The 15,446-nt window shown below is 39.7% G+C and overlaps 1 protein-coding gene across 2 annotated transcripts in view; it reads right to left on the bottom strand.

Annotated features, from left to right (window-relative positions):
* The window catches only part of BUD13 (BUD13 homolog), a 275,859-nt gene that overhangs the window by 248,757 nt on the left and 11,656 nt on the right, over positions 1 to 15,446 (bottom strand). For both annotated transcript variants that reach the window (XM_049621220.1, XM_049621212.1), the window contains exons 4-9: positions 14,960 to 15,446; positions 13,021 to 13,325; positions 11,365 to 11,470; positions 10,898 to 11,036; positions 10,402 to 10,586; positions 10,079 to 10,160 (exon numbers count right to left, since the gene is read on the bottom strand). The exon at positions 14,960 to 15,446 is cut by the window's right edge and continues 122 nt beyond it. In XM_049621220.1, coding sequence (XP_049477177.1) covers positions 10,079 to 10,160; positions 10,402 to 10,586; positions 10,898 to 11,036; positions 11,365 to 11,470; positions 13,021 to 13,325; positions 14,960 to 15,446 — 1,304 coding nt within the window. The remainder of the gene's footprint in view (positions 1 to 10,078; positions 10,161 to 10,401; positions 10,587 to 10,897; positions 11,037 to 11,364; positions 11,471 to 13,020; positions 13,326 to 14,959) is intronic.

Here is a 15,446-nt window from a genome sequence, read left to right as displayed (position 1 = left end):
TTCAGTGAAGAAGGCAAGTTGCAAGCCAAGATGGGCTAAAAGCTACGCCTCTTGCGCCAGTCAGTCAACTTGTAAATGCAAAGGAAAAGTTACTGAAGAAAATTAAAAGTGCTACTCCAACAAACACAAATGATAAGGAAGCAAAACAGCCTTACTGCTGATATGGAGGAAGTCTGAGTGGTCTCGATAGGGGATCAAACCAGCTATAACATTCCTTTGAGGCAAAGCTTAATCCAGAGCAAGGCCCTGAGTCTCTTCAATTCTGTGAAGACTAAGAGAGGTGGGGAAGCTGCAGAAGAAAAGTTTGAAGCTGGCAGAGGTTGGTTCGTGAGATTTAAGCAAAGAAGTTGTCTCCATAACATAAAAGTTTGAGTGAAACAGCAAGTGCCAGTGTAAAGCTGCAGCAAGTTATCTAACAGATCTAGCTACCTAAGACAGTCAGTGAAGGTGGTTACACTAAACAGATTTTCAATATAGATGAAATGGCCCCCTACTGGAAGAAGATGCCACCTGGGACTTTCATAGCTACAGAGGGGAAGTCAATGCCTGGATTCAAAGCTTCAGAGGACAGGCCGACTCTCTTGCTAAAGGGCTAATGCAGCTGGGGACTTTAAATTGAACTTCTTAAAAGAGCTTGTATTCACTGTCTACACCTCCTCACTTTTCATTCACTCCTTAACACATTGGAACCTAGCTTTTGTCTCACCATGCCACAGTTAGCTCTCTTTCAGGCCGCCAGTGACCTTCCCTATTGTCAAATCCAGTGATTTCTCCTTCTGCCCAAGTCAGCCACCAGGTCCTGACACCTCATCCCTGAACACTTCCCTACAGTTCAGAACTCCACCTCCTTTACCCTGACCTACTGCAATAGCCTTTCACCTTGTCTCTCCACTTCCAGATGTGTGCCTTTCAAATGCTTCACATTACTGCCTTAGTGATTCATCTATCTAATATACAAAGCTGCTGTTATTCCTTCAAGGGCCCTCCTTTGCCTTTAGGGTGAAGGCCACACCCATCACAAATGCTTCTAAAGCCTACTGTGACCAGGCCCCTGCTTACCTTTCCAATCTATCACATACACTCCACGTCACACCTCATGCTCTCCAACAGTAGCAAACTGCTTACGACTGCCCCCCCATAACACTATGATGTCCCATACCCTTATGACTTCGCACTTCAACCTCCTTCCTCTTCTTATGTTGGCTGGCGACTGATATCCCTTAAGACAAAGCTCATGTATATTCTAGAAAGCTTCCCCTAACCGCACTCTCCCAAGGCTGAATTTACTCTACCTTTGTGCTCCCAAGCACCCTGAAAATCCTCTATAGTAATACTAGCAAGTAGTATTGAAATTATTTACTTGTCTTTCTGCTCTAGATGGAAAGTAAGTTCCTAAGCTTAGGGACTATCACTACCTGTGAGAGCCCAGCAGCTGGTACACAGCTGCCTCAACTAATCACATCTTTGCTAAGTGTTACTGAACTGATGGAGAGAACAGGCTTTCCTTCCCTCTTTCCTAACACCCTCCCTAAGGGATGAGTAGGATGAATAGCAGAGTGTTTTAGGAAGGGAAGCTCACTACAAACAGCTCCATCTCTAACCTCAAAAGCATGCAGGGTATTCTAGAGCACCAAGGAAACCACTGTTTTTTGCCCTGGGGAATAAGTACTTAAGAGAACCAACACTAATATGATCATACAGACAAAGGACATATGAATAACAAACCAAACCCCACAGAATCAAAAAACAAACCACAAGAGAATGCACAGTAGAAAAGCCTTGGACTATAGAATCAGGAGCCCATGATTCTTAATTTTTTTTTAATGTTTTTATTTATTTTTGAGAGAGAGAGAGACAGAGTGCGAGCAGGGGAGGGGCAGAGAGAGGGGAAGACACAGTATCTGAAGTAGGCTCCAGGCTCTGAGCTGTCAGCACACAGCCCGATGCAGGGCTCTAACTCACGAACCGTGAGATCATGACCCGAGCCGAAGTCGGACACTTCACCGACTGAGCCATCCAGGCGCACCAGGAGCCCAGGATTCTAATTCCAGCTTTTTCAGGTGAGCTAAATAACTCGAGGTAAGTAGTTAGATTTATCTGGGCCTTGCTTGTCTTTTAAATAATAACGGGATTAGATTAATTGACCTTATGAGTTTTTCCAACTACAGATATGTTCTAGAAATGTTCACTTGCAATGGGCCAAAACCAGACAAACTAAAAGAGGTGATGAAAGAGTGAATAATGAGAAAGAAAACAAAGATGAGAAAGGGAACTAAAAGGAAAGATGTAAGAAAAAATGCTAAGTGGAAGAAAACTCCTGGGAGAGCTGGAGACAAATCAGATATCAAGAAAATACTAGGTCAGGGAGAGTTCTGAGTGTGGGTCCAAAAAAAAATTTTTTTTAAATAGGAAAAAAAAAAAAGGATGGCCTCAGTGTAGCAGGGAAAATCTCTAGGGTTGTGGCTATAAAAAGATCCACTTCTGGCTATAAGACAAATCAGCATTCTGAAAAATGTCCTGCTACCAAAGAGCCTATATCCAGTGAACTGCAAACCAAAGTAGTAAGCTAGCCTGAAACCACAGCCACCCTGAGGATACCCAGTATCAGGAACTAGAGCCTCAGATTTTGATGGCAGCTTGGGGGACAGAAGACAATGCCTCAGGTCCATAGGAGGTGGGGCAATGGATTTCAGTCACAGCAGAGGAACTTGAGCAGACTACTCTATTCTCAGACAGCGATTATAAAATCTGGACAAAATATGAAAGTGCAAGTATCTAAAATTCTTTGAAGGCATGGGAAAGTGACCAAAAGCAGGCAGAACCTGGATGAGTCCATTTGTAAAAAGATTTGTGAGCTTTTTGCCAGAGGGCACTTCCCGGTCTGCACAGCTCATGGAGGCAGAAAGTCACAGGCTTATTAGCTTGAGGCATCAGTGCAAAGAAGGCAGAGCAGCTAGAAAATCAGGAAGGAAACTCTGAAGGGGAGAAAGCTACAAAACAGATGAACCCTGCAATGTACACACAAACAGCACCTAAATCCTTGGCTAACTGCTAAACTGTGCTTGCACAGAGGAACCACACTGGGCCCAGTGAAAAAGCAGCAGCTAGAAATTGAAAGAACTGAGCAGAAATTGTAGCTGCTGCCCACTGCAAAGGAGACAGCTTTCGGAGCTCAAATGCACCCACTTAACAGTCTACTGGAAATAAACATCAACATACTTCAGAGAAATATAACAGAATTCCAAGTTCTGACAATGTATCACTTACAGTATCCAATATATGTGAAAAAAAAATGACCAGATATGTCAAGGAATAGTAAAATGTAATCAAACTCAAGAAAAGGCTATTAATAGAAACCAATCCTGAGGTGATCTAAATGTTACAATGAGCAAACAGGACTTCAAAGCACCAATTATAAATATTCTCAAGGAAGAGGGAAATGTCTCATAATGAATGAGCAGATGGAAAATCTCAGCAGAGAAATACAAACTATCAAACGGAAATTCTAGAGTTGAAAAATACAATAAACTAGCTGAAACAAAAAATTCACTGTGTGGGCTTAATAGATTGGAGATGGCAGAAAGTCAATGAAGTGGAAAACAGATCAACAGAAACTATCTGACCTTAAAAACAGACAGAAAAAATGATGCTAGAAAAATGAACAGGACTTTAGGGCTCTGCGGAATAATATTAAGTGGTGGAAAATAACGTAACTGGAGAAGAAGAAACAGTAGTTCAGAAAAAATAACTGATGAAAAAATAGCCAAATACTTCCCAATGGTGAATAACATGAATTTAAAGATCCAGAGAGCATAACAAACCCAAAGCAGGATAAATACAAAGAAAACCACACTGAGGTACATGATAAACTGGCTAAAAACCTAAAACAAGAAGAAAAATCTGACAGAGAAAAACAATATATTACAATGTGGGGCAGGGAGTAACAATAAAATAAATGAGGACTAAGGATTTACTTCTAATTAGAAACAGTGGAGGCCATGTTTCCGATTCTGTGTCTCCCTCTCTCTCTGCCCCTCCCCCGTTCATGCTCTGTCTCTCTCTGTCCCAAAAATAAATAAAAGACGTTGAAAAAAAAAAAATTAAAAAAAAAAAAAAAGAAACAGTGGAGGCCAGAAAATGATGAAACTTTCTTAAAGCGTTGACAAAACTGTCACAGAATTCTGATACTATCAATCCAGAGTTCTATGTGTTGGTTCACAACCTTGTGAGCTTCCTGGGGGAAGTCTGAAATTGGCCCCAGTACGTGGAGGGCAAGGAGAGAACAAAAAAAAAAAAAAAAAGAGGCAGGCCACTCCACATTGATAGGGGGCAAGTTTAATAGGCAAGGGAACTTACATATGAAGCCTCTCTTGGGCAGCCACCTGGCGAATCTCAAAAACTTATACAGAGGCCTTAACTGGATTCAGCCACATATTTGGCCCAGGTGGTCTCAATAACACCTTACTCTTTCAAGGCTACAACCTTGAAAAGGGTAGGCAGGACACACATTCCAAGGATAAGAGAGAGGGTAAGAGGCCTCTGACTGCCCTGGGTCCAGCTTCTGGGTCAACAAGTGGTAATGTCATCTTGATGACCTCCTCCAATAATACGTCAGTAAAACTATCCTTGAGAAATGAAGGTGAGAAAAATGTCTTTAATTTAATAGAATTGTGCCAATGTCAATCTCCTTATTTTGGTAATGTACTATGGTTATGTTAGGTTATCGTTGGGGGAAGCTGGGTAAAGGGTACGCTGTAACACACTGTACTAATTTTTCAAGTTCTTATCTAAAATTATTTCAAAACTAAAGTTTTTAAAAATTAAAGGTGAAATAAAGACATCTTCACATCAACAAAAACAGAGAATTTGTCACCAATAATCCTACACTAAAGGAATATTAAAAGTTGTTTAAAGAAAAAAAAAAAAAGAGCACCAGAAATGGTAAATACATGAGTTAAATATTAAATATTAACACTTATATATTTTGTTGTTTTTCCAGGTTTCTTTTTAAATAACTGTAAATAAAAAATTAGAACACTGGAGGGGTGCCTGGGTGGCTCAGTCGGTTAAGCATCTAACTTGGGCTCAAATTATGATCTTATGGTTTGTGAGTTCAAGCCCCACATCAGACTCTGCACTGACAATGCACAGCCTGTTTGGGATTCGCTCTCTCCTTCTCTACCCACCCGCACCCATGCTTTCTCTATCTCTCAAAATAAATAAACTTTTTAAAAAAATTAGAACACTATATTGTGGGGTCTATACCATTTATGTAATATATATGACAACAATAGCATATAGAACAGAGGGTAAGTGGAACCTCAGCGTTACATACAAGGTTTGTGTATTTTATGTGAAACAGTACAGTTATAAACTCCCAGTAGGCTGTAATGAGTTAAAGATACATACTGTAATCCTTAAAGCAAACACTAAAAAAGAAAACTGCAGAGAGGTTTAGCTAAGCAGATAACAGAGCAATTAAAATTCAATACTAAATGTACACACCTAAAATCCAAAACACTGACAATACCAAAGGCTGGCAAGGGTATGGAGCAACAGGAATCCTCATTCTCTGGTGTAACAAAAAATGGTATAGCCACATTAGAAAACAACTGGCAGTTTCTTATCAAGTTCAACATAGTCTCACCATATATTCCAGCAATCACTGGGTATCTACCCAAATGAACTGAAAACTATGTCCACATAAAAATCTATACACAAATGTTTACTGCGGCTTTATTCAGAGTTGCTAAAAACTGAAGATGTCCTTCAACTGGGGAATAAACAAACTGATACAGCCACATAATGGGATATTCATGCAAGAACACGGATAAACCTTACATGCATTTTGCTAAGTGCAAGAAGTCACTCAAAAGGCTCCATATTGTATGATTCCATTCCTGTGACACTCTGAAAAAGGCAAAACATAGGAACAGAAAGCAGAGCACTCATCACAAGGGTTTGGTGGACAAAGTGTAACTGACTAAAACAGGACTTACAGGGGAAATTTTTGGATGATGTAGCTGTTCCATACAGTAGTAGGGTGGTGAATAAATGACTCCATGCATTTGTCAAACCCCACAGAACTATATACAATAAAAAATAAACACTAATATAAGCAAACTATAAAAAGGAAAAATCACCCAGGAAGTCAGGAGATCCCAGGATAGACGGGGACTATGACAAATGAATCTATATTACAAATGTATGACATAACAGTACTGGGGCAGGGCAGTTGAAAAATGGTTCTTTCACTAGAAATTATAAGGGTAGTAACAAAAGTAACTACACTATATTTTTGTTGGAAATCTGTTTCTGACTTCTGAATCTCTCAATTCTGAAACTGTTTTACATGTATACAGAGATGAGCAAAATGGACGGTACATGCGGGTGCTAGGTTTCTCAATCCTGAAGAGGGAAGTTACAGACAAGCCGGAAGAAAAGGTAATACTCCACTAGAGTCAACATTAGTATGAATTCATATTTACGAATCTGTATACATAAACATGTACATATACAGACACATACGTACAGATAAGTAGGTACAGAAATAATAACAAATATGTGTGTGTACATGAATTTCTAGACATGTACTACCTAGCTCTGTCTGCTGGCATAGCCTAGAAACAATAACACCCCAGTAACAAGTACTTGTAGCAGTCAGATCTTGGTTTCTAAATACCATTATCCATTAAAAGCAGCCAGGGCTGCTTGGAGAAATGGCTGATTCTAGGGCTGGGACAAGGAACATACAAGATGAGCCTGGAGCATCTTGCAGTATCAGAAAGTCAGAGAGTACTCAAAAAATAAAAGGACAGGGCATGCAAAAGGGACACCTTAAAGAATTCCCAGTAGCTAAAGAACAGAACAATTTGGGGCGCCTGGGTGGCGCAGTCGGTTAAGCGTCCGACTTCAGCCAGGTCACGATCTCGCGGTCCGTGAGTTCGAGCCCCGCGTCCGGCTCTGGGCTGATGGCTCGGAGCCTGGAGCCTGTTTCTGATTCTGTGTCTCCCTCTCTCTCTGCCCCTCCCCTGTTCATGCTCTGTCTCTCTCTGTCCCAAAAAAAAAAAAAAAAAATTGAAAAAAAAAAAAAATAAAAAAAAAAAAAGAACAGAACAATTTATTTAAATAAATAACAAAATAAATAACGTATTACTGGATTACAATCCACAGTATAAAATATGCATGAATCATTACTGATATAAATAAATAACTGACTAAGCAGATGGGGTGACAAAACAAATCCCTATAGAAAAAGCCCAAATAATAAATGTAGCTATGCCACCTACAGGTCACCTTTTGAGTACAAGCTAAATTCAGTGACTCACTTCTAGAGAACTAAGTATGTACGGAAGGGGAAAAAGAATAACTAAAATGGAGATACCTGGCAAACACTCACTACAGCTGAACCAAGTGACTGAGGTTAACACTAGGGATGTCCTGTTGTTACCAGGTACCGGTTAAATGATGTGATGAGAAGGGCATGCCACCACTGTGGCATTCTTTCCAAAAACCCATAACCGCAGTCTAACCATGAGAAAAACATCAAATGAACCCACTTTGAGGGACATTCTACAAAATAACTGACCATATTCCAAAAAATTGTCATGGTGACAAACAGCAAAGAAAGACTGAGAAACTGTCACAGACCAGAGAAGAATAAGGAGAAATGACAACTAAGTGCAATGTGGGATCCTAAACAGAAAAGGATTTTACTGGAAAAAACTGGTGAAATCCAAGTAAAATCTGGTACATTAATAGCAACATACCAATGTTGTTCTGATAAATAAATGTACCATGGAAATGCAATGAATGATAATAAAACTGGATGAGGAGTGTATAGGAATTCTTTATACTATCTGCAAATTTTCTATAAATCTAAAATTATTCCAAAACAAAAAGTTTACGTTTAAAAAAATACAAAAATTAATTTTCAAAACACTCCCCCAAACAACTGCAGGATACATATTATCCTCATATGCAAATGGACTATTCACCAAGGTCAACCATATACTGGGCCATAAAACACATCTTAATACATTTCAAAAGATCAAAATATTATGGAGTATATTCTCTGACCTCATCAGAATTAAACTGGAAATCAATAATGGTGAGATACTACAGAAGTCTAAATGTTTGGAATTAAACAATGCATTCCTAAATAACTAACTAATAGATCAAAGAATGAACCAAAATCCAACACACATTCTGGAAAAAAAAAAAAAAACTGTCAGCAAACTAGGAATAGAAAGGAACCTTCTCAACTCAGCGAAGGGAATCTACAAGACACCTATAGCTTACAACATATTTAATGGTAAAACACTGACTGTTGTTCTCCTAAGATTTAGGAAGAAGGCAAAGATGTCTGTTCTTACTACTTCTATTCAACATCTGCACTGGAAGCTCTAGTTAGTACAATTAAGGTAAGAAAAAGAAACAAAGGGCATTTGGATTGGAAAGGAAGAAGTAAAACTCTATATTCACAGAGGACCTGATCCTCTAGGTACAAAATCTGATGGATTCTACAAAAAAGTTATTGTACAAAAAGCTTTAATTTCAGTAACAACTGACACTTGTCACCAATGATAAAATTCAAGACTTTAAGCATAAATTAGAATTTGAATACACTTGGATCCACCACCATGAACTTTAGCTTCCTATTAAGATTTTGGTGATGAGATCAGAGGTAACGTTAACAAGTACAAATCACTGATGTTGTATAACGAAAAATGTCAACATTTGGCAGGTCTGAAAAACTCAGCAAGCCACTATTTTCCAAATGACCAGCACATGATGTTATAAAATCACGCACTGGCAAAAGATCCCTACAAGGTAAAAAAAAAAAAAAAAAAGAATTTTAATGTAACAGTATTAAAAGTTCTTTGATATGGTTTCAGACTCCATGTTATAAATCACCTTTAAGAAACTATCACCTGTTGAATTTCTGTGTAGTACAAAATATAATACACCTTCCTTTTCTAACAACCTATGTATAAGGCTGGGGTTTTTTTGTTTTTTTTTTTTAAGTAGGCTTCATGCCCAGCCCGGAGCCCAATGCAGGGCTTGTGTTCATGACCCTGAGATCACAACCTGAGCTGAGATCAAGAGTCAGACATTTAACCGACTGAGCCACCCAGGTGCCCCACAGCTGAATTTTCTAAGGCTAAGCTTTCTTTCAATACTCCAACTAAACAAACTGCAACGGACTCAATGCAGAATCCTGCTATCGACTATTAAGCCAAACATTAACGAGATTTGCAAAAATGTAAATCAATGCCATTCTTCTACTTTCTTTGTTTGGAAAATAGTTATTTTTCTTAAAAAATATGGTAATTATATTAACATAATGGCTTTATTATGTTTTTAATGAACTAATTAATAAACACTTTTTAAACTTCTCAGTTTAATTTCTAATAAGGTAAATATTAATACATATAAACCATATAAACAAAAGCTGTTTGGGGTTCTCAAGTATAAAGGGGTCTTGAGATCAAAAAGTTTGAGAACCACTATGGTAAACGCTAGAACAATGTCCTTCCGTAGCAAGAGGAGATGGGATCTACCATGTAAACAGAGAGGCAGACTTTGAACAGAAGCACACAACAGACAGTAAGTTAGAGTAAATGGGTACAGATGCTGGCCGTAGGGGTCAGGAAGATATCGTAAGTAACTCATTCCTAAGTCAGTGAAGAGAAGGTTCAAGGGCTACATTTTAAAGATACAACATATGAAAGACTCCAGACTACCGCCCATCACTCATCCCCTCTAAACCTTAGAAAACATCTCTAGAAGTGACCAATGTCAACAACAAAGGGTATCCTATCGGAAGCAGCACAGCTGTTTGTCCAGAGCTTTAAAAAAACACTTTGAAAAGGAAAAACGGAGAAGGAGGAAGAATATTTTAAGCATGGGAAATGGGATTTGGGGACCTCAGAAACAGAAGCAAGCAAACTGCATATTATTAACTTTGTGGTTAGAACAGAGAATGAGGCAGAGTGTAGAGTGATGTAAGAACGGCTAGGAAAGGTTAGGGTCAGATGGAAAAGAAAACAAAAATGTAGGAAATACTCAGGCTTACCTGTCAACTCCATCCCAGCGATATCCAGGCCAGATATTGAATCTGTTGGGAGGAGGGGCAGGACCACTGTAGCGAGGTCTCACTGGTGAGAGGAGAGAGGGAGAAGTTAGTTACCTATATAACTCAATCCAGAGTCAGGTGGCAGTGGGAACAAAAATTTTATACAGAAATCTCTAGTGAGCTGAACGCAAATTTCCAAATACAAGGAACCTAAAAAACTGTATGGGAGAGCCTTCTCTGCACCTGACTATATATCATCAAGCTAAAGACTATCTCTTTTTACACAAGTCACCTTCATCTCTGACGAGTCCCAGAAGGCTCACCTTTCTTATTCTTGTTCTCCTTAGCCTTATTCTTCTTGATAAAGTTGGCCATGGGGTCCCCCTCTCTTTCCTGTTCTCGCAGCATCCGATCCAGATCTTCATCATCAATGTAGCGCGCCAGAGGCTTTTGCATTTCCTTCACTGCATCCTCCACATTTTGTTGCTGCTGCCGGCTCTGGGCAAGCCTGGGCAAAAAGAACCAAGAGTGTATGCTGTCCCATTTAACATTTGCACTCACACTGAGCGGACCATACTGCTACATTTGGGGAACTTCCTTTTCCCAGCAGCGTCGGCCAAATATTGAAAAGAGCAAAACTAGAATACCAATGCCAAGTATGGAGTACCCCAGTATCTTAGGAGGGAGACCGAGCACACTGAACCTTCCATTCCTGAAACAGCTGTGAAGGTGCAACGAACTAACTCACTGGTCAGAAAAGTAGAGAATGACCTCCTCCAGTCAGCACAGTCTTGTTCTCCATTTCAGTGGTTCTCTTACCCTTTTCCCCATTGAGCATACAGCTCCTCTCTCTCCGAGTCCTTCTCTGCTTTTCTCCTTTGCTCTAAACGTTCCAGTTTCAAATTCCTCTTACGACCAGACTTATCTCGAAATACAGTTTCGGCATACTGGAATTCAGCTGCAAAGGAAAATTATACTTTTAAAGATAAACACCCAGGTATCAGAACTGGGAATAATATTCTAACAGTTGAAATCAATGTGGGATTCTGATGCTGAATAAAAACTTTTGCAGCCAGACTACAAGTAGTTCCTACCAATGTCTAACTAACCTTTGTCAAGAAAGAAAAGAACCACTTGGGACCACTAAGAAGTTAAAATAATGCATAAAACCAGAGCTGAAATTTGATCTCAATTAAAAGTTTAAAATACAGATACAAGAAGTTACGTTAAAAAAATAAAATAAAATCTAAATGAGCCTCGACTGGTCTCTGCATTTTCATTTTTACCTTCAAACGCCGTAGTTTCTTGGTCCCGTTTCTTGAGCTCTTGCTGCTCTCGCTGTATGTCAGTTAACACCAACCCAGTTCTTGCCCCAGAATACATGTGTGCAGCCTATGCAACGGAAAAGGGAGCATCCAACATTAATGAGACGATGTAGCAGCAGGCTCCAGGGTAGACAGGTGCATTTTTGCCTGACGATGAGCAATAACCAAACCAAACGACTCCAACTTTGTATTCTCATTATCGACCACAAGATTCACAAAATAAAAAAGAAATAAAATTGAACTTCATGGCAAATTAATAGTACTACCAAGTTTGAAGAATAAACACAAACACAAACTAACAAAATATTAAAGAAAAAGCTAAGCATCTAAATAGTTCTGACTTTTCAGTATATAAACTGTAAACATGAAGACACATTCTCAGGTCACCTGATCAGAAGCCTGTATCAAGCTCTAAGCCCTTCAGTAGAGACCCACACTAATAAAATATTCCATTTAAACTACAAACTCAAGCAAGTCTAAGGTCCCTCAGTTGTGGATATATTTCAGGATAATGACAAGTTGTGACCAAATCAAACCCTCTTACTAAACCCTATTTCATAGCAAGATAACCAACCAATGCATAAACGGAGTATACAGTGTATTGTGGTATCCTTAAGCAATGTGCTCAATTTAATATGAAACTATCCATGAAGTAAACAGATACCTAAAATGTCAAGGGGTCCAGCTGCAACACAGACCTCACTCTGTTTCCCAGAAAAGAAGAACCCTACTTCCTGGGCCAGGGACACGCTGCCAGGACCATGTGGACTACAGAGGAGACTTGCCTGAAAAGTCTGGGTTGGAGGTAAATGTGCATACTACAGGCTCTATTATTCTCTTTCTTAACCAACTCACTGGAATAAGATTCTTTTCCTAGCACTGGGGTGCTTTACAAAACAACTGCTCCAAGTTCATGCAGATGTTCTGGGCAATTCATGCTTCATCACAGATTTAAAATAAAACACAGACTTCCCAGGTGGTATGATTCGTAAAAGTAATTTTATATTCTAAATGCCTCTTAAGATCTGCGAATGGAGACTGGTAGTCCAATTTATAATAATCAACTGCTTACACTAAAGTCTGACTTTGTTCTGGGCACTGTGCTAAGAGTTTTACTTATATGAGCTAATTTAATTCTCACAAGAACCTCATGAAGTATATACTACTATTATCCCCATTTTACAGATGAAGCAGCTGGGGCTTAGAGATCTCACATATCTTGCTCAAATATCATAGACAGTAAGCAGAAGCAGGAGGATTTGAATGTCATCCAATTAACACAAAGTTTGTTCCAAACTCTACTCTGTAAACTATAGTTCTCAGTTTATTCATGAGAAAATAGGAAGTTTTTCCAGACCCATTAAAAAATGACATTTGTGGAATAAAGAGGATATAAAGTCAGAAGCTACTTAGGAACCGGTATTTGCAAGTTCATCCGGGCTGGGTCACAGGCAGTCCTGCCTTCAGAAGGAGCAAAGAGCTCCAGAGGTAACTCTGCACTAGATTTACTCTACCAGGAGCTACCCCCTCCCTCTCTGGTTTGTATCTCTGAAACTTGTACAGAAATAGAAAAGCGCAGTCACTCTAAGAGAAGGTATGGCTCCTGAAAATTCCTACCTTCTTTCCTAGAGGCTGACTCCTTCGAGGTGGAGACAGATCGGAATCAGAAGATTTGGCCCTCTGTTTCCTCCTTGGTGGAGACAGGTCAGAATCAGAGCTCCGGTATGTAGGTCTATTCCGTGGAGGTGACAGATCTGAATCAGAATCTTTGTGCCCTGAACTCTGCTTTTGCCGTGGAGGAGAAAGATCTGAATCAGAGGCTTTCCGACTATCATCTGGGTAGGAGGAAGAGTCCAACATGTGACTCTGATATCTCCTAGGCGAAGAGTTTGTATGAAATTTCCTATGGCTGGGGGAAGAGTCTAGAAATTAAAAAGTAAAGTCTTTAATCCCATTGGTGGAATCTTAAAAATGGAATTTATCAAGCTAATGTCCAATATTCATTTGGTCCTCCTCTAAAGAGCTATCACTGTCCTAAACACAAGTACAGATGACATGGGAAAAGAGCAGAGTCAGACACAACTTTTACAACCAAACAGGCAGGATGTGGGCTTCTATTCCCAAGTTACTAGTGACTGTGACTAGCATGTGAGGCCTCAACATACTCACCTATGTCATATTTATCTGAGCACAGAATGGGAGAAACAATTCACACTCAGATCTCAGGGCTGTGGCAAAAGTTACAACTGCCTAGAATACACTGTGATGTCAGAGACTAAAAGATAACGATATATTTTATTTAAGAATGAAAACAGGGGTGCCTGGGTGGCTCAGTCGGTTGAGTGTCCAACTTTGGCTCAGGTCATGATCTCACGGCTCGTGAGTTCAAGCCCCACGTCGGGCTCTGTGCTGACAGCTCAGAACCTGGAGGCTGCTTCGGATTCTGTGTCCCTTTCTCGCTCTGCCCCTCCCTCACTCATGCTGTCTCTCTCTCTCAAGAATAAATAAAACAGTAAAAACTATTTAAAAAAAAATGAATGAAAACAGTACCTAGTGAGTAAACAAATCTCACTGCACAGGCCTGAGTTGTAGACAGAAACATCACAAATCACCTCCCAAAGAAGCAATGGGTATCCACAGTCTTAAAACCACACATGCCCCTTAACTAACAAATCAATTTCTACTTTGTTTCCCAGGAAACATACCTAGAAGTACTTAAATTTCCAGGAAATCTATCTAAAAGTAGATAAGGAAATAATCCCGAACAGAGCAATGATTTATCTACAAGGATGTTCATTTTAAAATTATAAAAACAAAATTTATAAATAACCTAAAATATGCACTATTAGGGAAATGGTTAAGTACATTTATGTAACAGAACACCAATAAAGACCACGTTAATTTATGACACGGCGAAGGTAACATTAAATGAATAAACCAGGCAAGATTACACATATAACATGTATATACTACATAGAAAGGGCTCAACTATATAAAAAATGAATAGAAAAAGGGTTTAAAAAACATTGGCCACAACACTAAGAGCAAATGGCTTTCAACAAATTTGGTACCTTTCTTCTTTGTACATTTCTATACACCCTGAAGTTTCTACATCAAACATGTTGTATTTTCACATGGGGTGGGGAGAAAAAACAAAAAAATATATAAAAATGTCTTCCTTGGGGTGCCTGAGTGACTCAGTTGGTTAAGCTTCCCACTCTTGGTTTTGGCTCAGGTCATGACCTCAAGGTTCATGAGTTCAAGTCCCATGTCAGGTTCTGTGCTAACAGCATAGAGTCTGTTTGGGATTCTCGCACATGTGCTCTTTCTCTCTGCCCCTTTCCCCCTTAAAATAAAAATAAACTAAAAAAAAAAAAAAAAGGTCCCCCTTGCCACTGTAAATTTTAACTCCCCTCAGCCCAACCTCTCCTCCTTTCCCTACAGTTTTAAAACTTCTCCAAAGAAATGCCATTCTCATTTCTAAAGACCACAAGAAGTAAAAGGTCCAAAAGAAAGCACTCAGAATAAGTCCCTCTATGGACAATCAAATGCTTACCTTTAGAATCATGCTTATGGGATTTTGCTTGCTTTTTTCGCGGAGGAGAGAGGTCCGAGTCATACTCATATTTGCTGTTCTTTGGGATTGTGTGAGATGGTCCCCGCCCCTTCGAATGTGGAGAAGTTTTGCTAGAAGCTCTCTCTGGGCCTTTACTGCTTTTGGGTCTGGGCAGTGAATGAGGGACACTAGCAGCCAAATCAGGGGAGTTATGATGGGCCCTCCTGAGCTGCGATGTGTCCAAGGAGTCATGAGTCCTTCTAGGTTGAGATGTGTCAGGTGAGCTATTTTGAGCCCTTCTGGGAACAGAGCTATCTGAGGAATTGTGACAGGCCCTCCTAGGAAGAGATGAATCTGGTGTGTCATGATGGGTTCTCCTAGGAGACATGCCTGAAGAATGACGATGAGGCTTCCTGAGGGGAGAAGGATCCAGAGAAGTATGACGGACCCTCCTTGGGGGAGATGGGTCCGGGGTGTCGTGACGGAC

The sequence above is a fragment of the Panthera uncia genome, chromosome D1, assembly GCF_023721935.1.
Source record: "Panthera uncia isolate 11264 chromosome D1, Puncia_PCG_1.0, whole genome shotgun sequence".
Classification (NCBI taxonomy): domain Eukaryota; kingdom Metazoa; phylum Chordata; class Mammalia; order Carnivora; family Felidae; genus Panthera; species Panthera uncia.
The sequence above is the reverse complement of the archived record's forward strand: the minus strand, read 5'-3'. Positions and strand labels throughout refer to the sequence as shown.